At 33.0% G+C, this 25,406-nt stretch overlaps 1 protein-coding gene and 1 non-coding gene across 4 annotated transcripts in view; both read left to right on the top strand.

The window, feature by feature from the left end:
• The window catches only part of CSMD3 (CUB and Sushi multiple domains 3), a 1,204,746-nt gene that overhangs the window by 861,928 nt on the left and 317,412 nt on the right, over nucleotides 1-25,406 (top strand). For all 3 annotated transcript variants that reach the window (XM_019032923.3, XM_031014090.3, XM_019032924.3), the window contains 3 exons: nucleotides 8,646-8,837; nucleotides 12,871-12,997; nucleotides 14,721-14,923. In XM_019032923.3, the coding sequence (XP_018888468.2) occupies nucleotides 8,646-8,837; nucleotides 12,871-12,997; nucleotides 14,721-14,923 (522 nt within the window). The remainder of the gene's footprint in view (nucleotides 1-8,645; nucleotides 8,838-12,870; nucleotides 12,998-14,720; nucleotides 14,924-25,406) is intronic.
• Nucleotides 1,633-1,734, top strand: LOC115935718 (small nucleolar RNA U13). The gene has a single exon (XR_004071336.2). It is a non-coding gene; the product is annotated as a small nucleolar RNA U13 (small nucleolar RNA).

Below are 25,406 nucleotides of genomic sequence, written 5' to 3'. Positions count from 1 at the left end.
AAAACTGTAAATATATTTGGATGTTCTCAGCCTTCCAGTTTTGTTGCTTGAAATCATTTAATAATCTACATGGAGCATGGCCATTTCAAATTTTATATTCAAATTAAAGATGGGCATTAACTAATTTGTGATGCTTTTTCTTGCATACTAGCCTTGTGAATATACAATAAATTAGTCTTTAATTTAGTTACCGGTTTGTTGTTGGCAATGTAAATCGTAAAAAATTATCAGATGACTTATTAACTCTACCTTTATTCTCACTATATAACTCATTTAATGCAAATGCAAGTTGAAAATAAGTAAATTACAAGGGAGCAACAAAGCCCCTCCATGTGGTTCTATGTCCTATAAAGCAGTTAGCAGATACATTTGACATTTCTTACATTTTTAAAACATCAAAATAAACTGGGTGATAAGGGAGGTATTGATCAATGCTGCGTGATATAGTCCAAAGTATTCTAACTGAAATACTAAAGAAAAATTTCTTAATTAACTGTCATTTACATAGACAATATTAAATTTCTTCATACTAGAATAATAAAAGTATCATTATTTTCATAGCCTTCACATCATAGAAGTTTAGTAAATTTAAACTTACATATCTAAGGACCTACTAATTTACATGTTACATACAATTAATTTCTGGCAAGTTGAAGACCTCAATGTAAATATCAAAACTTTAAAATGTTTTGAAAATAAAAGTGTGGCTTTGAAAAGCTGTGTCTTTAAGGTAGAAGAAGATTTCTGAAATAAGATACACAAGCAAAAATTCATCAATAATCAGTAGCATTTCTGACCTTCTAAGCACTCCTTGAAGTGTAGAAACCAAAAATCTGGCAACTACATTTTTCAGATTCTCTTGCCAACAAATATCTCTGCTTAGATTCTGCCAATTAAAGGCAGACCTGTGAGAGCTGAAAGGTGAGATCGATGGAGAAGCCATTGTTTTCCACCAGCAGCTACAGGCAGGAGTATGGTGCTGTCAGGTGGTTGTATGTGGCAGCAGCTTCCCTGAACTGCTGAATTTCCTGAAAGCCAGCAGTGGTCTTCTGACTTTCACACACTTTGCATTTCCAAAATCATCAAGGCCTCAAATTTCTTGTTTTGAATCTTAGCTACACACATTACATAAGAGGCTTCTGTTTTCCCGACCAAGTCCCGGAAAAAAGAAAGGAATGGAAAGGAGAGGAGAGGAGAGGAGAAGAGAGGGGAGGGGAGGGGAAGGGAGAAGGGAGGGGAGAAAGGAGGGGAGAAGGGAGGGGAGAAGGGAGGGGAGAAGGAAGGGGAGGAAGAAGGAAAGGAAGAAGGAAAGGAAGAAGGAAAGGAAAGGGCCAAGAAAACCTCCCTATAGAAAGGGACACTGTAAACAGAAGTGAAACATTTTAAAAGGAGGTATTTATATAATGGAAAACATGCACTCTCTAGAAAAAAAAAAAATCCTACAAGTCAATAAGAAAAAAATATATATAACCTAAAACAAAAACATGGGCCAAAACCAATTTCACAGTAGAGGGAAGTTCAGCAGAATAAAAAAATGCTTAACTTGATAGGTATTAAGAAATGAAAAATTCTTTTTTAGTTTAAAAGTGTGGTGATTAGGTTTTCACACTCGTGTGAGATGTGCCTTCCTCAATTCTTTTTTAGTTCAAAAGTGTGATGATTAGGTTTTCACATTTGTGTGAGATGTTCCTTCCTCAAACCTTGTTACAACGTCTGCACATTACCCATCGGACATGAAAAGAAAAAAGAAATGAAAATGGAAACCCAAATAAGATGCTATGACACCCTCACAGAGTAAATAAAAGTTATAAAGCTATACAACACCAAGTACTGATGACAATTTGCAGAAATTAAAACTTATAAGCTTTGGGGAATGTAAATTGGTAGTCACCTAGAAGATTAATTTGGCAATATCTAATAAAATTCAATTTCTGGATATATTTAGATTACACCAACTATACATTTAGGCCAAATGCCCAATGCTGATTGGTTTTGACCAAGTTAATATTCAGTCAAAGATGAACATCACCAACCTAGAATGTGGTACAAATCTATGATGTACAGGATACAAACTTAGCACATTTAATATTACTTACTAGATTATGTCTAACAGATTAAAATTTAGGAAAGTCGGTCAGTAACGTATTTTCTAGTAAGAACTTTATATGTAGGACTGAAAGCATCTGCCATTAAAAAAAAAAAGATCCTTTTATCTTAACTCCTGAAAGCAATTGGAAATGCATAGTATTAATTTCCACAAGCTTTTTTTGCTTAAATTCTTAATTTCCATAAACTAAAAACTGGAAGGGATTGTCTTCTTAAAGCATTCTTCTAAAGTTGTAGCTTCAAAGTTTGATTTTTTTATAGTTTGATTAGCGAGAAATACATGTTGTGTCAAATTTGTCTTTATTAGTTCTATTAATGAGAAAAAGAGTGTAACTCTTCTTTACCATTTTCTTTTTTTCTTTATTCCCTTTATATTCTTTATTATATCTCAATCACAGAGGATTATTGCAGCTGCTGTTTGTTATCTTGAAGTATTTCCTGTTCGTGAATTCTGAGGTGGCAAAGTTGATATTCTGCTTTATAGTTAAATTCCAGAGTATTTAATGGTCAACGAAGATATGTTAGTTTTATGTGCCAATAGTAAAAACTTCCAAATTGCTAAATAAAAAAAGAAATAGATTGTTAAAAAGGAAATTGGGAAAGTATGTTAGCTAAATACGTTAGAGAAATATGCTTGCCATATATGTTAATAAAAGTTGATATAATGAAGTTGATATAAAAGTTGATATAAATGAAGAGGCCTTCATTTAAATATAAAGAATTTTAAAATAGGATGTTTTCTTGCAAGACTCATGGCCAAAATGGAATTTAATCACCAAATATTAAATATAGTTCCCCCAAATTATTCTGCCTAATATTATGAATTAAGTTCATCAACAATTCTATAGAGGTTAAAATTATTGCATAATAATATAATATTCATATGTCTCCTTGCATTATATCAACTTTTATTAATATATATGGTTTTGGCAAGCATATTTCTCTAACGTATTTAGCTAACATACTTTCCCAATTTCCTTTTTAACAATCTATTTCTTTTTTTATTTAGCAATCTGGAAGTTTTTACTGTTGGCACATAAAACTAACATATCTTCATTGACCGTTAAATACTCTGGAATTTAACTTATAAAGTATATATTTATGTTTTAACTGAATTAAAAAAAAACAAGTAAGAGTCTTTTTAAGTTACTTAAAATATATTTCATTAAATTTAAAAATGAATTTTCACATGTCACTTTTATTTTTAAATGATGTAAATTATTTGTATTACTAGTAGTGTTTTGCTAGTAAGGTATGACATTACCCTATGTGAACACATAGTTACTCATAAACAAATTGAGAGAAATTATGTTGAGGTCAAAATTTTACTATTTATCTTTTAGTAAGCCAAGACAGAAGTTAAGTAATGGATTAGGAGATTTTTGTTGAATCTTGAGGACAAAGTGAACTTTACATCTTTAAATAGTGCGTGCCCTATAAAAACACGTGTACATGTGCAAAAGGAGACATAGAAGTATAGCATTTTCATAGCAGTAAAAAATTGGAAACAATATAAATGCTGCAAAATCAATTAGTTTGGGAATATGTCACCAATGGAATACCACAGAGTAGTTAAAATGAATACAATGTGTCTGTGTGTGTGTGAGTGTGCGCATGTGCGCATGCCTGGGTATATAATTATAAAGATAAAACGCAATACCAGGCAATAAATGAAGCCACAGAATTTTTAAAACCATTATATAATTTATAAAATGTATGAACACTTGCAAAACACTATATATTGCTCATTGATGTATAGATATGTAATAAAAATATATGTGCAATAATAATAAACTGAATTAGAATATTTGCTAGCTCTCGGGGAAAAAACAGAGAAAGACTGGGGAGGAGTACAAAAGAATCTTTAACTTGTTTTGTAACAATAATATTAACGTGAAGATGAATTAATATGAATGATAATCTGAATATTAATCTGAATTAACATTGATTTGAGTCTGACACAACTATGATACAAAACTAGAATCTGATAGAGCTATGGATGAATTTGTTGTCATCCTTTATATTTTTTTGTAGATTTCAAATAACTTACAAATAAATTAGATATCTTTGGAGAAATATGCTACATGGTGGCAGGAAAGGAATGAAATCTCAGTTTAAGGTATTCAGAAAATCAAAAAGATCTAGGTAATGGGGATTATCAGTTCATTTTTGTTCTAGAAATTTTCATTTCATCATCGTATAAAATTTCACAAGCAGTGCTGAATATTTATAGCATATACGGTTTTTCATACACATCTTTATTTAATTGTCAGTTTCAAGTATTTGAGCTTTTCAATGAAAAGACTAGCAGCTGAATGTTTCCATAAAGATAAGACATTTCTGCATATTTATGAATAAGCAACAATAATTCCACCAATTTGGACAAAATTATGTTGTGCTTTGTAGCTTATATACTATTGTCCATGTGCATTTTCAGCTACAATGCAAAATATTATCAATTATCTTAATTTACAAAGAATATATCCATTTTACCTCATCACCAGCAATTCCCAACCACATTTACAGAAAATTCAAATTAAGGAAGGATGAATTTGGCAATAAACCTTGAAAACAGAGCTTGATTTCCATTTTTATTTTGAGAAATGATATATGGTAAAACTCAAAATACATTGCATCTTGAATAATAAACTGAATATTATATCTGCTGGAAGAAATGCAAACTTGTAATTTTTGAGCAAAGACATTTAAATGTAGTATTAAGTATGCAGATCCATGCAAAGTAATATGTTCTGAAATTTTAAAGTACTACTTCTGCTGTTTCTTCTGTGTTTGAGAGACTGACCTGGTTGACTATTTTTTCATTGAATTTCATTATATATGTCATGATTTGAGTTAATGACTGCTAACCTCTTTATGGCTATGTCTCTGATGCTGTTTGCATGTTCACCCAGATGGGGTTATCATAAATTGAGACATTCAGGACATTCTTGAAACTATTTTTAAAAATGGTCTCTCAAATTTCAGTTTCTTATCAGCATTACTTTATTTTTCAGTTGTCTCCTAGAAATAATTGTGTCTAAGAATCCACATTCAATCATGAACATTACTGAGCATTACTGAGCATCTAGCCTGTCCCAGGATTTGTGCTAGATAGGTACTGTGAGAAAGAGGAAGGGGAAAAAAGGAAAGAATTTCAGCTATACAAAAACAAGGAAAAGAAACAATCATTGCAAATGAATTCAAAGGTACAAATAATTCTATGATTTAACAGAGGAGGAAGTGATTAAGACCCCTTAATAGAGACTAGGAAAGACTCCTAATGTTCTCTGAGAGATAATGTTTATCTCAACTCACAGAAATAATAGGATAAACTTAGTACTTAGAACTATACAAGTTCTTGTGACTTTATGTATGTTGTGACAATCTAGAAAGTCAATGATGCAAATTAGTGATTTGACACAAGTGAGTTAATATACACTTTTTTGCTTTCTAATTCAAATCTAGATTAATTTGGTCAAGAATCTATGCCTATAAAAGTTATGTAGATCTCTTTTTGATCACCACATAATTTAGGACACAAGTAAAAGTTTTTTCTCCAGCATTTTTGTCTTAAGTGATATTCCTTATTCATAAAACTATCTAGAATATTCTTAAAGGTTTTCTATCCTCAGAAGGTGTAATTGATATAAGTTTTCACCTAATTGTCCTTGGTGTATTTATTACATCATTTACCCTACATTTTTATATTTTGCAAAATATTAAAAACAGAAGAAACTATATAGCTATGGCAGCTTAGATTTTGATTTGTTCATATCAGGTTTGGTTTATCTTTTGAAGTGTCCTTTTCCAGTTCCTTCAGAATCTTAATTGTGTTGTGTTAAGACTATTGGGATTTTTAGCATTCACCTTTATTAACTTTACTTTGAATATGCAAATGAGGTATTCAGGATGCAGATAGATTCTTATTAAGTAATATAATGATGATGATGATGTCTGTGTCAACTCTCCTTTCACCTAGTCCTTACTCCTGGGGGCAACACCATGAATACCTAATGAAAAAATCTTCTACAGTAGTGGCCAGGGGCTTCATAGACAAAGGAAGAAAAACAAATGAGCTTATTCTGCTGCTTTCTCTCTCTCCTCTCCTGGAAGGTGGGAGAAAAACCTATGCTCCTTGGAGATTGGATGGAAAGGATCATGTGTTCTTACTCTAACCTTTTGTAATGTAAATATATCTATCTAAGGGACAGATTAACCCCCAAACCTCAAACTTTTATAACCTAGAGATTTCTGTAAATTTCTGGGCCTCATTCTTCATTGAAATGTAAACATAAACCTTCCTCACAGTTACGTAAATTTCTCTGGAGTTTTCTCACTATTCATACAGTTGTAAATTAACTTCTCAAGTGTTGCTCTTAGCCCAGGATCTCAGTTTTTAGCAAATTCAGTCAGAAAGCCCCAACCCTGTAGAAACACAAAAATATTATCTCTACATCTCAGAATGACAACACGTGGGAAGCCTCTATTTTTTTTCCTGTGAGAATTTCTAAGAACTGTGCTTTTTCTGGAGAAAGTAGAATATAAAAATTTAGAGTTCATCAAGCTGATTAGTATATTAGCTTGATAAAGTATATTTTAAATATGAGAGTATTCACTTTCTTCTAAGGTTATACAACTAAAGCAGTCCAGTTATATTTGCAATTGACATTATTTGTCATTTGGCTAGTTATTATTTCACATATTTTGTCTTAATTTTAAAATGTTGATGATATGATCTTAATAGTTATGTTGATCAGTAATGCAAAACCCAATTCTCTGCTCACACCCCTTCTGACACCATATATGTATGTTTCTTCCTCGCACTAACCAATTATCCAGCTCTCTGGTGTAGGGATAGAAAGATGTGATACCTTTCCTCACCCTCATACGTGTCATGCTGATATTCCTATTTAACAAGAGAAAAGCATAATAAATTTATTGAATCATGATTTTATATGACATGGGAGCCTTCAGAAATAAAGACCCAAAGAACCCGTAAAAACTGTCTGTTTTTATGCTGCAGTTCAGTGATGAATGGACAGCTACGTAGAAAGGTAATTGGACATAAAAGGTATAATCTATCAGTAATAGATTGAGAATGGGAAACCCAGCAAGCCCGTTTGTTCAAATTCTTCTTGACCTCTTTATGGAGCTTTCCTTTCCAGGGTATGGGGCAGGACCCCTGTGGAATGAGGGTTTTCAAGGGAGAAGGAAGAAAATGACCTTTCTAGGTTCTGTGGCTCGCTGTGGGGGAGAGGTTTTCTAGTTTTTATGATGCATCTTGGGGAATAAGAATTCTGGCTTGTATGACTAGCTTTGGGAGAGAGAAAGTGGCAGAAGGGCAGAAGAAGGTCAGAGAGACCTTGCTTCTGAGGCCTTCTAATCGCTTTTCGTTCAAAGCACTCAGCATGCCAAAGTGCCATACTTTGGGGTATATTGTTCTGAGCGCCAACACTTGAAACCAACTTGATGTCTGGTAATTCAATTCAATTCTAACACTACTTGCAGTTAATATAGACCCCACAGTTTAGGGGCTCAATCCGACAAGAATGCCCACACTTGAGATGCCAATTGAAAATCTAGGCCTCTTGTATTTCTGACTGACGAGCTATAAATTGGGGTTTCCCATAACTTCCTCCTTGAGTTTGATAATTTGCCAGAATGCTCACAAAACTCAGGGAAACATTTACTTACCTTTATTGGTTTATTATAAAGGATACAAACAAAGAGCTACCAAAGGAAGAGGTACATAGCTGAGGTCCAGAAGGGTCCCAAGTGCAGAAGCTTCTGTCCATGGAGCGGGGATTTGGGGTATATCACCCTTCTAGCATGTGGAGGTGTTCATGAATCTGAAAACTCTCAGAACCCCTCTGTCTAAGATTATTATGGAGATTTTATTACATAGGCATAATTGATTAAATCATTGCTCCTCAGTAATTGACTCAACCTTCAGTCCTTCTCCCCTCCACGGAGATGTATGTATATGACCCGGCCATGGGGACGGCACTGAAAGTTCCAACACAACCTTCTAATCATGTGGTTGGTTTCTCTGGCAATAAGCCCCCATCCTCCAGGAACAACTTCATTATAGAAACTTAGGTATGGATGGCTTATTATAAATAACAAAAACTGTACTCTCACTCTTATCACTCAAGAAATTCCAAGACTTTTAGGAGCTCTGTGCCAGGAATCAGGGACAAAGAACAAATATATACTTGTTATATCACGGTATCACTCAGAATCTACTATTAACTCTAAATCACTTGAAGCAGACAGGAAGCTTAGTACCACAAGCCACGGTAATTATATAGACCATGGGGTATCATTGATAAACTTCAAAAACACAACACATTTTAATTTTCAAGAAAAAAAAAAGGTCTGTATGGTTGTTGTATGATACGAAAATTAAATATGGTAAGGGCAATATGACTAAGAATAAGTATGTAATCATCAAAAATAGTAAAGGAAAGGAATGATTTGTATAGATTTAAATCCTCCTCCTAAATTTTGCCTTTAATCAATTTATATTTTTGTCCCAGGTTTTGAACTCTCACACTGTGAAGATCCTGGCATTCCACAATTTGGATACAAGATCAGTGACCAAGGCCACTTTGCTGGTAGCACCATCATTTATGGATGCAATCCAGGCTACACTCTCCACGGAAGTAGCCTTCTCAAGTGCATGACAGGGGAGAGAAGGGCATGGGACTATCCTCTGCCTTCCTGTATTGGTAGGATACTGTCATAGATTTTCATTGAATATTTCTGTGAAAACTTTATCAAATTCTTTGCATTTTTAAGAAATTATTTCTGTCCTCATAGAACTAACACTTTATATCAGGAAATTAATGAACTCATAGCTTGAATTTGTCAAAAGAAAATTAATGGAAAATGAAAAGGTCCTTTTCATAACTTTATTCATTATTCCTCCCATAATCTTCTAGTTTATGGGGGACAATATGGTCTCTTTGAAGTCATTTTATTTCTGCTACCTCGACATAAAATGGAACTCATTACTAAAATGTTAAGACTTTTAATTATACACATTTATTGAATTGCATTGGCCAGATTTTTTTAATTTACAAAATTATTACCTATTGTGGAATCAAGGTGGATTAGAGAAAACAGTAACCTATTCTCTTTTCTCATGCATGTTACAGCATAACACTCAATTTCAGTAGGAAAAGGAATGTGAGAGTGACATAAGATATATTGCCTTCGTGAAGCTAGAGAATGATCATTTTCTGTCTTCTTTGCATAGCTAGGGTACCATTTTATTCCTACCATCTTGTAGATTAGTTAATGCATAGATGGGTAGGTGGGGGTGGGAAGGTAGATAGACAAATATTGACAGGTGTGGATAGAGATCTCTCTTTTTCTTTTCTGCTCTAAAGACCAAGTAGGTTTCAGATTGGAATACTAGGACAACAAAGGAAAACAACTTTGTAGCAAAACACCAACTCTCCAGCAGAGAACATATATGCAGTGATTCTTCAGCCTTTCTTTTTTTGATGGCATTTATAGAGGCAGAAATCCATTCTGTATCAGGCCTGTATGGATAAAATTGACTCAAATCTTTTATTTTTAGAAGGTGTACTGAGGTATAATTGATATACAAAAAACTACACATATTTAATGTGCAATTTGACTTACCTTTTAAGACCTGGACCTTTTGACAAAAGTGGAATATTTCTGTCGTTTTTTGATGTGGTCAACATAGGAATTGCCATAAAACTTGCTAGAATACAAATAGAAAATATGAAATTCTAGTTATTATAGGCCTTGCAACTAATTGCGTAGTGGTTTTGATGCTATGAGACCTCTGTTGGTTTATTAAAACATTGATTCATGCAGAAAACAACATGTTTTTATCTAACTAAAATGCAATCACAGTTCTTACTTTTCAGACGGCATCTGAATTTTGGAGAGATTGTGAGGGTAATACCTAAAATAATGATCAAATTAAATTGCCAAAAGCTGGAATATGATCAATAATCAGCCCATTGGCGTTGGTTATGAGAAAAATGTACCACTGATTAATTCTCTCTGATGTGATTATGAAATATGTTCAAAAAAGCTTTAAGAGTTTAATAGCACAATACCACAAATGTATAAATATTGACTTGCCATGCTGTTTTTAAAATTAAAACCACAAACAAATACATTAAAAGCATATATATTTTTATGTGTGTTGAAACAAGCTGAAGATATTCTCTACTTTTTGGAAAGGTTTTATACAAATGGAAGGATATTTAGTATGAGATCAGAAGGTTTTAATTATGTTTGCAGCAAATCAATGCATTTTATGTTTACAAGTACTCAAAATCAAAACATGTTGACTTGATATTGCACAAGATTTCACGGGTAGGGTAATCTTTTTATTAAAATTCTAATGATGGATGATCAAATAAATTTAGGAGCTATAAACAGTTGGACACATGGTGAGTGATACTGAATAATTTGATGATAACAGAAGATGAAATTCTATTTTAGATGGTGTTCTCTACTCGCAATGATTAATAGCTTTAACACTTGGCCTATGATTATAATATCCTGTGCTCATTAACCTTAAATATCTTCTACAGCTATGTTTTAGCCTCAGTCAAATAAGGAAACTTGTCTTAATTATTTAGATTATTTATAGGTAATTATATTTCTGAATCTTATTCATTGATGAAACAAAAATTAGTTTTTGAGGCACCATAGCTGGAAGGATTTAACCTGTATCTCTTCTTTAAACACTATATTTCATTTTATTCTGCAAACATAAGTTTTATACAGAATATGAACTCCAGTACTACAGCATATGACACTGGCTCATTTGAGGTCAAAAATGCCAGGTAATATTTTATAACAAAGAAATATGGGGGGAAACAACTATGTTTAAGTTCAAGATTCAATATAGTGCAAAATTCTCCAATTGACTATAAATTAATCAAGAAGAATAAGTATCAACTCTGTTCTCAAATTAAATGTAATCAAATAGTGATAAATCATAAATAAATGATGAAAAATGAATTAATACAATTATGTTTACAGATTGTCCAACAGAATTTTTGTTAGAAAAAAATGAAAAACCATAAATGGTGATAACATCTTAAATACTAATATCTTTTTAATTTAAAAATCTCCCGAATGTGTTATTGTAAATTAGATTAAATTAATGTTGCAATAAAAGGTAACATTCCCTTAGCCCTCCATGGGTATATCAGTCAGGGTTCTCCAGAGAAACAGCACCAATAGGATATCTCTCTTTCTCTCTGTCTCTGTCTCTCTCTTTTGTCTCTCTCTCTCTCTGTCTTCCCTATCCATCTATCTATCTGTAGAGCTTTATTTAATTTAAGGAACTGAATCATGCAATGGTGGGGGCTGATAAGTCCAAAGTCCACAGGGCAAGTTAATAGCTTAGAAACTGAGGCAGGAGTTGCTGAAGTTTTGAGAAAGAATTTCTTTTTTTCCCCCCAGGAAACTTAGTTGTGCTCTTAAGGTCTTCAAATTTATTGGATGAGGCCTACAAGTCAACTGAGTGTAGATGTTATCCATACCTATAAAATAGTTAATTAAATAACTGGCACTAATAGCCCAGCCAAGTTGACACATAAAACTATCCATCACAGTTTGGTACAATATAGTATCTAAAATTTTTGAAACAAGTTAACATATATGCAGCCTACAAATTTGAGGCCATTAGATTCTAGTGTTATCAGGTCTCTTCCAAATGCTAAAACTTTCCTGCTTTGACCTTCTTTGGTCTAATAATAATAATAATCAAAAATAAAAAGTTTAATTCAGTTATTTAATCTAAGATAATAGGAAAGTTGTCAGAATCAAAATGGAGTCACTTGTTTCAAAAACTCTGACAAACAGAGCTGGGAAAGCCATAAGGGGAGGGTTCTCATGCACAAGTGCCTGATAACAAGAACTATCACAAAAGATTCAAATGTGTAAGGCATTCCACAGTGTTTTCCTTGTTTCTAGGGTTTAAAGACGTAGAGCAATATGCTAACTAAAATACTTAGTTTCTCTCTTTTCCAGTACAGAGACTCTTTCTAGGTTGTTCACTGACGTAAAATCACTCCAGTTATCACAACAGTATTAAATAGTATTAAAATGGAGAAGGAATCCCCTAAAATATAAAATTTTAATTATATTGCATGACAATACTTACATTCTTAGTTTGATAATTTTTATAAAAATTAGAGACCACATTAAATCAAAACCTAACTAGATTTTACTGAAGTAAGGAATCTAATAAAAAATGCCATTTTGACTTTTGGGAGAGTACAAGGGAAAGGGTTTAAAATGATTTAAAGGGGAAATAAAAGGACAATGAAATTTAGAAGGCCTGAGGGACTGCAGTAAAGATTAGTTTTTCTCAAAGGTGGGATCGCAAGATGATGAATTATTCAGCCTGCAATTTGTTAGCAGTGAGCAACTTGCCATCTGTTTCCCTTTTAAAATTATTGTTATTTAACAACACATCTTAAAATGTTTGGAATCCTAACTCAGAGGTTTTGAGTGTGTCTTGTTTTAATTCTTTAAGTAGGTTTCAGTTTTATTGTCTTTTCTGTGCTCTAACTTGAGACTCTATTATTTGATTGTATTATATATTCTTGCTTCAATTGATACTTTAAAAGTTTATACAAATGTTATACTTTAAAGAAACAAAATCAGTATTCTTTTGTCTACTCATGAGAAATTTGTAGATTGTTTTGAAAAGATTGGCATTAAATTGTGGCTTAAATTTCTATTATTTTTTATCAGCTGAATGTGGAGGTCGTTTTAAAGGAGAATCATCAGGAAGAATCTTATCTCCTGGCTATCCTTTTCCATATGACAATAACCTGCGTTGCATGTGGATGATTGAGGTAGATCCTGGAAATATTGTCAGGTAAATGAATTTCATTTTCTCAACATTACTAGGGAATCTGAAGTGCCTAACCAACCCCTATATAAAATTAATATCCATTTATTTCATTTTTTGTTTGTTTGTTTTTCTTGAGGCAGAGTCTTGCTCTGACATCCAGACCGGAAGGCAGGGTACGATCTCGGCTCACTGCAACCTCCTCCTCATAGGCTCAAATGATCTTCCCACCTCAGCCTCCCCAGTAGGTGGGAATACAGGCATGTGCTACCAGGCTAGGCTAATTTTTAAATATTTTGTAGAAACGAGGTCTCACTATATTGACCAGGCTGGTCTCAAAATGTTGGGCTCAAGCAATTCTCCTGCCTCACAAAGTGCTGGGATTACAGGTGTGAGCCACTACACCTGGCCCATTTTGACTGATATACAGAGTTTTGCAAATTATTACCCTAGTGCATCCTCATTAACAATTAGGAGAAATAAGAATAGAAGGGGACTGAATACCATTTCCTGTTGTCCTTGTCCCTAAACACATTTGTGAAACACTTGCTCTCTGCCCATGTAATCATGTTAGATTTCCCTTTTCCGCAGAGTTCTTCACATTGTTACTACCCCTTAGATAAGTACAGAGTCATTATCTCAAATCAACGCCAGTCTGACTTCCAAAGCTATCACAGGCTCTCAGTCCCAGCCTTACTATGCAGCTTTGGCTAGAATCATCCTTGACATATGAGCTACTTGGTGTGTTTTCAATAACAAACAATAACTTTAAAACTTAAGAATTACTACTTATATAAGGTAGTAATATAAATTCCATTTATATACAATGGAATTTCAGACAGGCTTCTAGGTGGTATACTACTATGCATTGATGGATGCAGTGTGAGTTGGTACATTACTTTTGCAAGGCAATGTGCAAACTCAAAATAGACTACACTATATCATCCCCAGTTTATTTTTCTTTAGTCTAAGTCGTGCATTGTTTTATATAAATATTATTAAACTTGAAAGTAATAAATTCACCAGATTTCTGCAATTTCTAAAAATTAAACATTATTTGATGTTAAATTGCAACTTAAATTTAAAGCTGTAACGATTCGTGTATCAAACATAAATGTATTGTATGTAGAGTTGAGCATGTCAATATAATTAGATTTCTAAATTTTGCACCAAGCACAAAAAGCACCCGATTCTAATTTTGTCTAGGTTAAACTTAAAACAGAATAGATTTAACATGAAACGTGGCAAAAGCGTGTACTGTAGAGTCAGAAAACTTGAGTTCAATTTTTGACTGTGCCACTCTTTGGGCAATTATTTCATTTATCTAAACTCCATTTGCCATATTTGTAAAATTAAGATAAAAATTATTCATATTTCATTGGGTCATTATAACAATTAAACAAATAAAATATATGTAACGCATTTTGCACAGTGCCTAGCATGTAGAAGATTATCTATAAATGTCCCCTGCTGTTGCCCTAGTTAAATCCATGAACACGGGAAAGAATGTATGCCTGAAGTTTCTACAATTTGCAAAGGTGATGTAATAGTGTATTTAATAATATTCTAAGAAAATAAATTATATGTCTCAAGAAAAATATATTAAGAATATATGCTGTTTATGTAATTCATTTTTAACACATAGCAAAAAAGAACTATCTAGTAAAAGGCATAATGCACATTTGTTCTATTTTTTATTTAAAATTGAATCCTTGTTTAAAATAATCAGAGAAATATGTTTCTCCCACAGCTTGCAGTTTCTTGCTTTTGATACGGAAGCATCACATGATATACTCCGAGTCTGGGATGGTCCACCAGAAAATGAGATGCTTTTAAAGGAAATTAGTGGATCTCTTATTCCTGAAGGAATTCATAGCACCCTCAATATAGTAACCATCCAGTTTGACACGGATTTTTATATTAGCAAATCTGGATTTGCAATTCAGTTTTCAAGTAAGTTTTTTCAAAAAATTTCTTCAATGCAAAATAGGAAGGTGATGTAAATAGTCATGTTAACTTTACTGTTCAAAATTTTAATTTTAAAATTTTAATGATTTTAAATATTCGTGTTTCTAGTCTTCCTATATTTCTGCAGCAAAGGTAAAATATACATGGGAAAAAGGTAATACAATTAACTTTGAATATTAATTGTTGAGACTTCTCTCCACCTGTAAAATCATTTATTCTTAAAGTAAAAGTGGTGTTAAATTACTCAGCTAAAAAAAATTACATCACAAAAGCTTATAATCTGGAAATAGTATAAAAGTAGAAGTTTTAAAATATGAAGTTTTGCAGATGAGGAAGGAAATGACTACTTGCTATTACAAAAAATACAACGCTACAGTTTTCCTATTTTTAAAAAATTATTTAAATATCTTAATTATGTATTCACAGACATCTTTGACAAAATATTTCAGATGGTTTTTAAATTAAAGATTTTCTATAACAATAATATGACAGTGAAATAGCATTCCTTGTAAGTAATTACCAGTGTTCTTGTCTTGCTAATTTTTTTCTTCTCATGGCACTGCTAAGTGGCTAAATATATGTTGTTCTGTAAAAGAAATTTTAGTTTAGTTGATGGATAAAATGAATAAAAACTTAAAATTTGTAAATGCTGTTTTAACTTGTTAATGCACATTATCTCTTTGAGAAAATTATCTAATAGATTTTTTGTCTGTATAGTCTTAAAAAGTCCTATTAACAGAAATGTATCAATGTTTCTATGATCAACTATGAGTGAAAACCAGTACTCTTCAAATGTGTCAGAATTCAAATTCTGGCTGTTTACTAACTGCTAATTTTGGGCACGTTACCTAGTGACCCGATACTGGGTTTTCTAATTGACATAGGAATAACAATGCTCATCTCATAAATAAGTTATTAAATCTAACAGAATCATGTGTGCACAGTATTCGGTATTGAGTAGATAACTGGTACCTAACAAACTATTATTTTTACATAAATAAATGTAACATTGAAATGTCTTGAAAATAAATAATACAAATAGTTTTAAAAAGTGTGAAGGAAGGACTTTTGAAATCAGTGCCAACAAAATATACCGTTTTAGGTAAACAATTATACAGTTAAACAATTGTCTTGGCTGACTTTTTGTTTATGGAACACAATTATTCACCCTACTAACACAAACGAATTGTTTTGTACTATGTGACCCAAGCTCATGTGAAAGAGAGGTATAAACTGAAAAGTCAATATCTCTAAATTTGCACTTTAAATATATATTTTGAGAAAATGGAATAAAATAAGAAAATAATCATATAATAGGTGAATATAAATGGCTCCGAATTAGAAAACATTTACCAATGAAATATTCTTCATATTTGTATATTCTACTCTCTACTGTTTATTTTTTTAAGTGGGAACAATTTGTCAGAGAGCGGCTTAATTTTAGTTATTTCTATTGTAGTTTAGCAATAAACAATTCTTGCTTTTACTTTAGATTAGTAATACATAGTGTTTTCCACTTAAATTGTTATTGCAATTAAATATCTGCATACGGTAATATGGAAAGGTGTCTCAAGCTCAGTGTTTGCAAATGCAACTTACACTTTACACTCAACCTTATCTGGTTAAGTGGAAACACACTATTTTAGATGCATTTCTGGGAATTTTTATTGTAGATAATCTGTGAAAATAGCAGTACATTTTTATATTTATTATATTTGTAGGGCACATTAAAGTTATAGAAACAATATATTTCATACTAGAGTTTTAATAACTCTGCCTTCATAAGATTTTTTAAAGATGAATAGAAATTTGATCTGAGCCTTAAAACCAACCTATTGAAATAAAGTTTCATTGATGGTTACTACATTGTGAATGAAAAATTAACCTCTTGGCTAGAGATCTTTTCTAAAACATGTGCTTACACAGCTTTGCAAGTGTTCAGATTTGAAATGGGAAAATATTCTTTTCATGAATGAAGTCTTGATGGGTGCCAAGAATCAAGTTAAATGCTTTATATACATAATCTCATTTAATTCTCACAAAAGCCATATAAGATATGGTTATCATTCTCATTGCCCAAAGAAATACGTTAATGTTCAGAAAGTCAGTTAATTTGTTCAAGATCATACAACTAGCAGATGCCTGGAGTGATAACTCAAACTCACATGTCTGAAAGGAGATTAATGTCATGCTTTGTACATACTAAATGCTTAGTAGTTATTATTACAGTATTATTATTCTAGATACATGCATTAATATGCCAGAGGGAATAGAAAGCTTTCAGTTATATATTATTAGTTGCAATGGAGTTCTACATTTTAATCAATTTGGTTTCCTGATTATAATTCCAAGCACCACATCAAAGGTTCCAATCTAAAAAAGGAGATGAAATATGAGTGAAACCGTGAGAAGAAATGAAGGAAAGCCGGAGTACATACATGCCCATTTCAAAGGGATAGATGCCCTCTCTGGCTCTAAGCATTTTGCCCTATAGGAAGACAGGAAAATTTTAAAGTGGAATTTGAAATATGAAATTTTATCTAAAGTCATCTGGTTTCTAAAGTATACAAGTGGTGTTAAAGAGAATGTAAATGGACTATAGGCCACTAAACAACTACCGTGGGTCAAACTTGGCTTGTGGGATCATGTTTGCCACTTCAGTGCTTTACCTAAATTCTTCTTCCCTAGATAAATCTATTTCATCCTACTCATTCATTCATATGTTCATCCGCTAATTCATTCACTCATTTATCCTAGGAGAGTCTATTAAGAACCAGGTATTAAACATATTTATCACTAATTAATTCTCAAACTCATCTTTTCATTAACTCAAGCAACTCTTAATTTCATACACTCTCTCTCTCTCTCTCTGCTGCTTTCCATCACCAAACCTTCTTTTCTCTTTAGTGTTAGTTCTGCTCCCTTGTGCTTAAATTCTGCTCATTCTTCCAGACTCTGTGCCAAGATCCCTTTTCAGTAAAATATTTTCTTACTATTCTAGCTCATGCTCCTTCCAGTAGTTGTATTTCTTTTTCCCCAAATAAAGATCAGTATAAACGGCGTAGCAATTCATTGTTCTAGAAGTTTTTTGGTTGTTTTTAGTTTTTTTAGAGACAATGTCTTGCTCTGTCACCCAGGGTGCAGTGCAGTGGCACAATCACAGCTCACTGCAACCTCAACCTCCTGAGTTCAAGCGATCTTCCCACCTCAGCCCCCCATGTAGCTAGGACTACAGGTGTGCACCACACTTCACTAATTATTATTTTTTTGGTACAGATGAGGTCTCATTATGTTGGCCAGGCTGGTAATGGTATTTTAATTATGGTGTCTTTGCGCCCCCAAATATATTAATATCATGGATACCTTTGTCTCTTAAAATGTCTATATAAAACACATATTTTGTACAGGGTGATATATAATTTACTATCCAAACTTAAGGTATTTTGGAGATTAAAAGCAAGTGCTAATAAAAATTAAGCTCAGCAAAAGGCACAAACCAGGATGCTCCTACACAATCAGGAAGTATTGTCGTTTTAATTGTCAGATTTTATTTGAGCCCCCCTTCCCCGATTAGTACAATTTAATTCCATTCTTCTTTTGAGCAAATAGCTGTCCATTGAAAGTCAAAATAATTAATTAAAAATAATAAATCAGGCAATAGTAGCAGAACAGTCTTCACCAATGAATGTAACAGGTGATACGTGTTTCCCCAAACTTGGTGCAAAGTAAATTTAACAGAAATGTAGGTCACAGACCAACCTGATAATCATCAAGCCACTGTCGGCAGCCTCGTGACTTTTATTTCATGATCCATTCATCCTTTGTGAGTCTGTTGCTTTATCTCTTGGTATTATTGTCTGCAAGGCACTTTTGCTTAATCAGAGCTACTTAAGTCTAACATTGCCACTTCACGCTGTCCTATGTGCTGTCCTCACTTCTCAGCAGTCAGCTTCTATATCCTCTGCTTACATTTTAATCTGCCTGTCTCATTCCACTTTAGTTCCCAAGGGAGGATATCATTGGGTATCATGCTGTCATTTGCCCACAGAATAGTAGATTCTGACAGAGCATTTTCTATGCTCTTCACTCTTTGACCTCTCTGTTGAGAATCTTCCCCTGCTGGGTAATACAAAATGCTGAGGCCCGTAGCTAATACTGTTGAAAAATCTCAAGGAAATATATCCCTTAGCCACGAGAGGTTGAAGTTCCCCAGCTTTAACCGATTGCATGGTGCCCCTGCCTTTGTTCTCATCCTTATTATTGTTCCCTGCACTGCTCTAACAGTCGACTAGCCACTCACTTCTTTATCCCTCCAGCAAAACTTTTCTCCACATTTCTACCTGACTGATCTTTCCGAAATACAAAATTGGACATCACTTCTCTGTTGAAAATTATTTAATGGCCACACAAATCTAAACTCAACACTTTGGCATGACATTTAAAGCCTCCAGAATATGTCCCAACCTACCTGCCAGCTTCACTCCTCACTATTCATTTATATACATCCAGAGGTCTAATTAAATTGTCCTGAAAGGACAATATCGTCGCACGTTTCTACTGCTTTGCAAACTCTCTTCCATATTGCTGAAACACTTGTACCTACATTCAAAATTTGTACAATTTTAGTCATTTTCCATGACATAGGCTAAATGCTACTTCTAATAGCAATGAACTACTAGACAGAATTACTTATTTCCATTTCCACATATGTACTGCTCTTCCCTGGTTTACTAAGGACAGTCCTCATTTATGCCTGTTGTCCTGGCATTCTGACTGTTTTGACATTTATCCTGTATTTTCCCTTTTTAACAAAGTATCACTATTAATAGTTCATTAAAATAAGCCACAGTGTATTTATTAGATCCCCGCTTTGTGACATAAGTTTGCAGTGCTCAGTAATTATAATGCATGGTTACATCTGAAAGACAAATACTATTAGGTTGGTGCAAAAGTAATTGTGGTTTTTGCCATAATAACTTGTATCTATTTCTCAACTTTTTCCGGATGCCAGGTGATTAACACTTACCTTTCAAGGATAGAACATAGGACACTTAGAGATAAAATGAAGCATTCTTAGATATGAACAGGTCACCCATTCTGACCCTAGATGGTGGTGGGAAGAGCATTTATTTATTTATTTTTTATTATTTATGTTTTGAGCCGGAGTCTCGCTCTGTCACCCAGGCTGGAGTGCAGTGGCATGATCTTGGCTCACTGCAACCTACACCTCCCGGGTTCAAGCAATTCTCCTGCCTCAGCCTCCCAAATAGCTGGGATTACAGGCGCGTGCCACCAGGCCCAGATAATTTTCTGTATTTTTAGTAGAGACGGGGTTTCACCATGTTAGCCAAGATGGTCTCGATCTCCTGACCTTGTGATCCGCCCGCCTCAGCTCCCCCAAGTGCTGGGATTACAGGCATGAACCACTGTGCCTGGCCAGGAGGAGCATTTGACAGTGTTGCCCTGACAGATATTTTGTATAACAGATAGTTATGCTACAGCATGTATTGTGGTTTGAATGATACGTAAGACTACCAGGCCATGAATTGGCAGGATTAGGGGGAAATATGGGAAATATGTGTTCTTGAAGTATGTGTAGAAATAGAGACTGAGCAGTTGATTTACAGACCTACAAAATATAGCCTGACTACTCATGCCACGAGTATATATGCTGTTTATTTTATTGTGTAAATTTGGAACTAATTACTTTATCATTGAAATATGCTGTATTATCTTGCAATAGACCTTTATGGCAGCAATGAGATTTTAAAAATTAAATGTTTAATGAAAAAGTATGTACTGAACATTCATTTCTTAAGAAAGCTGATATCCACTAAGATGTCCAAAAGGAAAGTCAGTTCTGCAGAAGGGGCTGTCAAGAAACACCCAAGCAGAGATCAGCAAGGATTCGACAAAAACCAATCCTTGTGAAAATTGAAACGAAACCAAAAAGACAGCAGAAAATGATCCAGAATAGTTCTTTAATCACTATTTGTAAATCCAAGAATTTCATACATCCAGAAACATATTTTTTTAAAAAAGCAGAGAGTAGCACATAATCCCATTTCAATAAAACTTATTTAGATAAGTGATAAAACTTTTTTAAGAGGGAAAATCATGCACTGATCATTTATTTAGCTGTGTGAACAGAAATTAGTAAAACATTGAATTAAATGAAACACTATTATTTTGTGTATCATGTTTACATTTTATAGGCTAGTGAAGAGGGCAGTTTTATTAATATATGCCAAAATATGGATCAGATTGAATGGTTATTTGAAGCCACAATAATGCATTAAATACATCTTCATCATTTTAAAGTACCCGATATATTAAATATGTGTTAATCATTTTACAGTACCTATCTTCAACAGCCACATTATTTTTATTTCAATTTATTTTACTGTGGTAAGAACAATTAACACGAGATCTACTTTTTAAGCAAATTTTTAGGTGTAGGGTACATTATTTTGGTTATAGGTACAACACTATATAGCAGGTCCCTAAAGCTTATTTATATTGCTAAACTGAAATATTATGCCAGTTGATTAGTAACTCTCATATCCCATCTCCCCTAAGCCCCTGGAAAAAACCATTTCACGCTCTGATTCTATTAATTTGGCTATTTTAGATACCTCATATAAGTGAAGTCATGCAGTAGTTGTGTTTCTGTGACTGGCTTATTTTATTTAGCATAGTGTCCTCAAGGTTCGCTCATGTTGCTGAATATTGCAGAATCCTTCTTTTAGAGACCAAATCGTATTCCACTGTGTGTCTTTCCCATATTTTCTTAATCTGTCATTAGACAATTAAGTTGTTTCCAACATCTTGGCTATAGTGAATAATACTGCAATGAACTTAGGAATACTAATACCTCCTCGAGGTCCTCATTTTTATTATTTAGGATAAATATCTAGAAATGGGATTGTTGGATTGTAAAGTAGTTTCATTTTTAGCTTTTTTGAGGAATCTTCATAATATTTTCCATAGTGGCTGGCACCATTTTGCATTCCCACCAATAGCATGTAAGAGTTTCTATTTCTCCATATTCTTGCCAACACCTTTTTTAAATAAATAATAACCCTCCTGACAGGTAGGAAGTAATATATTATTGAGATTTTTATTTGCATTTCCTTGATGATTAGTTATGTTAACCATTTCTTCATATACCTGTTGTCCATTTGTATGCCTTTTTTATAGAAATTTCTATTCAAGACCTTTGACTGTTTTTTATCAGTCATTTGCTATTGAGGTGTAGAGGTTCCCTATGTCTTTTGGATATTGATCTATTATTAGATGTATGGCTTGAAAATATTTTCTCCCATTCCATAGCTTGCCATTTCACCCTGTTGATTGTACAGAAGCTTTTAAGTTGGATGTATTCCTGCTTGTTTCTTTTTGCTTTCGTCACCTATGCCTTTGGTGTCATGTCCATGAAATCATTGTGAATACCAACGTTATAAAGCTTTCTTCTCTTTTTTTAATTTCCTTCTGGAAGTTTTACAGTTTCAGGTCTGGCGTTTAAGCTTTTAATCCATTTTGAGTTGGTTTTTGTGTAGGCTGTAAGATAAGGGTCTAATTTCATTTTTTGCTTCTGGATATCCAATTTTCTAAATACCATTTGTCAAGAAGACTATCCTCTCCCCTTTGTGCATTCCTGGTACCCCTCCACCACTGTCCACACCTTTTTGTTGCCCTGTCTTATGGTGTGGACCTGTTACCGTTTCATAGATTTATTTCTGGTCTCTCTATTCTCTTCCATTGTTCTATATGTCTCTGTTTGTGCCAGTACCATACAGTTTTGATTATTGTACTTTGGTAATATATATTTGAAATGAGGAGGTCTGATGCCTTCAGTTTTTTATTCTTTTGCAAAACTGATTTGACTATTCAAGTTATTTTTGGTTTCATGTGAATAGTAGAAATTTTTTTTCTATTTACAATCCATGAACAGAGGCTGTTCTTCCATTTGTTTGTATCTTTCATTTCTTTCATTATTGTTTTATAGTTTTCAGTATACAAGTCTGTCACCTCCTTAGTTAAATTATTTCTAAGTATTTTATTCTTTATGAGATTATTTTAAATTAGATTGTTTCCTGAGTATCCTTTTTAGATAGTTCGTTGTTAGTGTATATAGAAACACAATTGATTTTTGTATGTTGATTTTGTATCCTGAAACTTTATTGAATTTATTAGTTCCAACAGTTTTTTTGATAAGGTCTTTAGGATTTTCTATATATGAGATTGTGTCATCTGCCAGCAGACACTATTTTACCTATTTTTTTTTTTTTTCATTTTGGAGGCCTTTTGTTTTTCTTGCCTAAACTGCTCTGGCCAGGACTAGCAGTACTATGCTGAATAGGAGTGGGAAGTGAACATCCTTGGCTTATTCCTGATCTTGGAGGAAAAGTTCTCAGTTTTTTTTTTTTTTTTTCCAGACAGTATGATGTTAGCTGTGGTCTTTTGATGTATGGCCTTTATAATGTTGAAACATTTTTCTTCTTCTATTCCTAATATATTGAGGATTTTTTTTAAGAAAAGGCATTTAATTTTGTCAAATGCTTTTTCTGCATCTACTGAAATTATCATGTGATCATGTGATCTTAATCCATTATTCTGTTAATGTGGTGTATCAAAATAATTGATTTTTGTATATTGAACTATCTTTCTGTCCCAGGAATAAATCCGACTTGGACATTGTGTGTGATCCTTTTAACATTTTAATGTGCTGTTGGATTTAGTTTGCTAGTATTTTGTTGAGGATTTTTGTACATGTATTCATCAGAAATATTGATCTCTAGTTTTCTTTTCTTGTGATGTATTTTTCTGGCTTTGGTATCAGGGAATATTGCCTTTACAAAATTAATTTGGAAATTTTTTTGTTTGTTTTTGGTTTTGTTTTGTTTTGTTTCAATTTGTGGGGGTTGGTGGGAAGAGTTTGAGAAGGATAGAAATTAATTCTTATTTAAACGTTTGGTAGAATTCACCAGTGAAGTCATCTGGTCATGGGCTTTTCTTTGTTGGGAGATTTTAAAATACTGCTTAAATGGCCATATTAATAATGAGTCTGTTCAGGCTTTCTATTTCTCATGATTTAGTCTTGGTAGACTGTATATTTCTATAAATGTGTCCACTTTTTTTCCTAAGTTATCCAGCTTGTAATCATATAATTGTTCAATATAGTCTCTTATGTCTCTTATTTCTGTAGCATTATTCTTTCTTTTCTGATTTTATTTATTTTAGTCTTATCTCATTTTTCTTGGAATAGCTAAGGGAATCTCAATTGTGTTGAGATTTTCAAGAAACCAACTCTAGTTTTATTTTTTAATTGTTTTTCTATTTTCTATTATGTTTTTATATTTTCTTTAATCTTATTTCCTTCCTTCTGCTAACTGTGAGCTTCTTTGTTCTTCTAGTTCGTTGAAGTAGAAATTTAGGTTATTTACTTGAGACATTTTTCCTTTTTATGTAGGTGTTTATTGCTGTGAACTTCTTACATAGTCCTGTTTTTTCTGTTTCCCATGCATTTTGGCATATCGTGTTTTTGTTTCATTTGTCTTGAGATGTTTTCTATTTCTCTTTTTTATTGATATGTAATAGTTTTACATATTTATGGAGTACAAGGGATATTTTGATACACGCATACAATATGTAATTATCAAATAAGAGTAACTGGAATATTCATTATATCAAACATTTGTCATTTCTTTGTGTAGTACATTTTAAATATTCTCTTCTAGCTATTTTGAAATATAAAATAAGTTCTTATTAACTATCATCACTCTACTGTGCTATTGAACAACAGAATTTGTGCCTTCTGTGTAACTGTATTTTTGTACCCTCTTCATCCCATTGGAATGCTGCAATTTCCAGTATCTAGTAACTACCATTTGACTCACTACCTCCATGAGATCAATTTTTTGTTAGCCCCCATATATAAGTGAAAACTTGCAATATTTGTCTTTCTGTGGTTGGCTTATTTCACGTAACATAATGTCCTCTAGCTCCACCAATGTTACTGTAAGTGACATGATTTTATGTTTTTCCTCCCCGTGGCTGAGTAACATTCCATTGTGTATATATAGCACATTTTCTTTATCCACTCATCAAATGATGGTTGATTGAATACCTTGGTTATTGTGAATAGGGCTGCAATAAACATGCACGTGCAGCTATCTCTTTGATATACTAATTTTCTTTCTTTTGGATAAATACCCGGCAATGGTAATGCTGGGTCATATGGTAGTTGTATTTTTAGCTTTTAAGGGAAACTCCATACTATTTTATATAGTTGCTGCATTAATTAACATTCACACCAACAGTGCATGAGCATTCCCTCTTTTTTTTGCGTCTTTCTCAGCATGTTATTTTCTGTCTTTCTGATAGCCATTTTAACTAGCGTGAGATAATATCTCGTTGTGGTTTTGATTCTCATTTCCCTGATGATTAGTGATATTAAGCATTTTTT

The sequence above is a fragment of the Gorilla gorilla genome, chromosome 7 (assembly GCF_029281585.2).
Source record: "Gorilla gorilla gorilla isolate KB3781 chromosome 7, NHGRI_mGorGor1-v2.1_pri, whole genome shotgun sequence".
NCBI classification, from domain to species: domain Eukaryota; kingdom Metazoa; phylum Chordata; class Mammalia; order Primates; family Hominidae; genus Gorilla; species Gorilla gorilla.
This window is presented reverse-complemented; position numbering and strand designations above follow the sequence as displayed.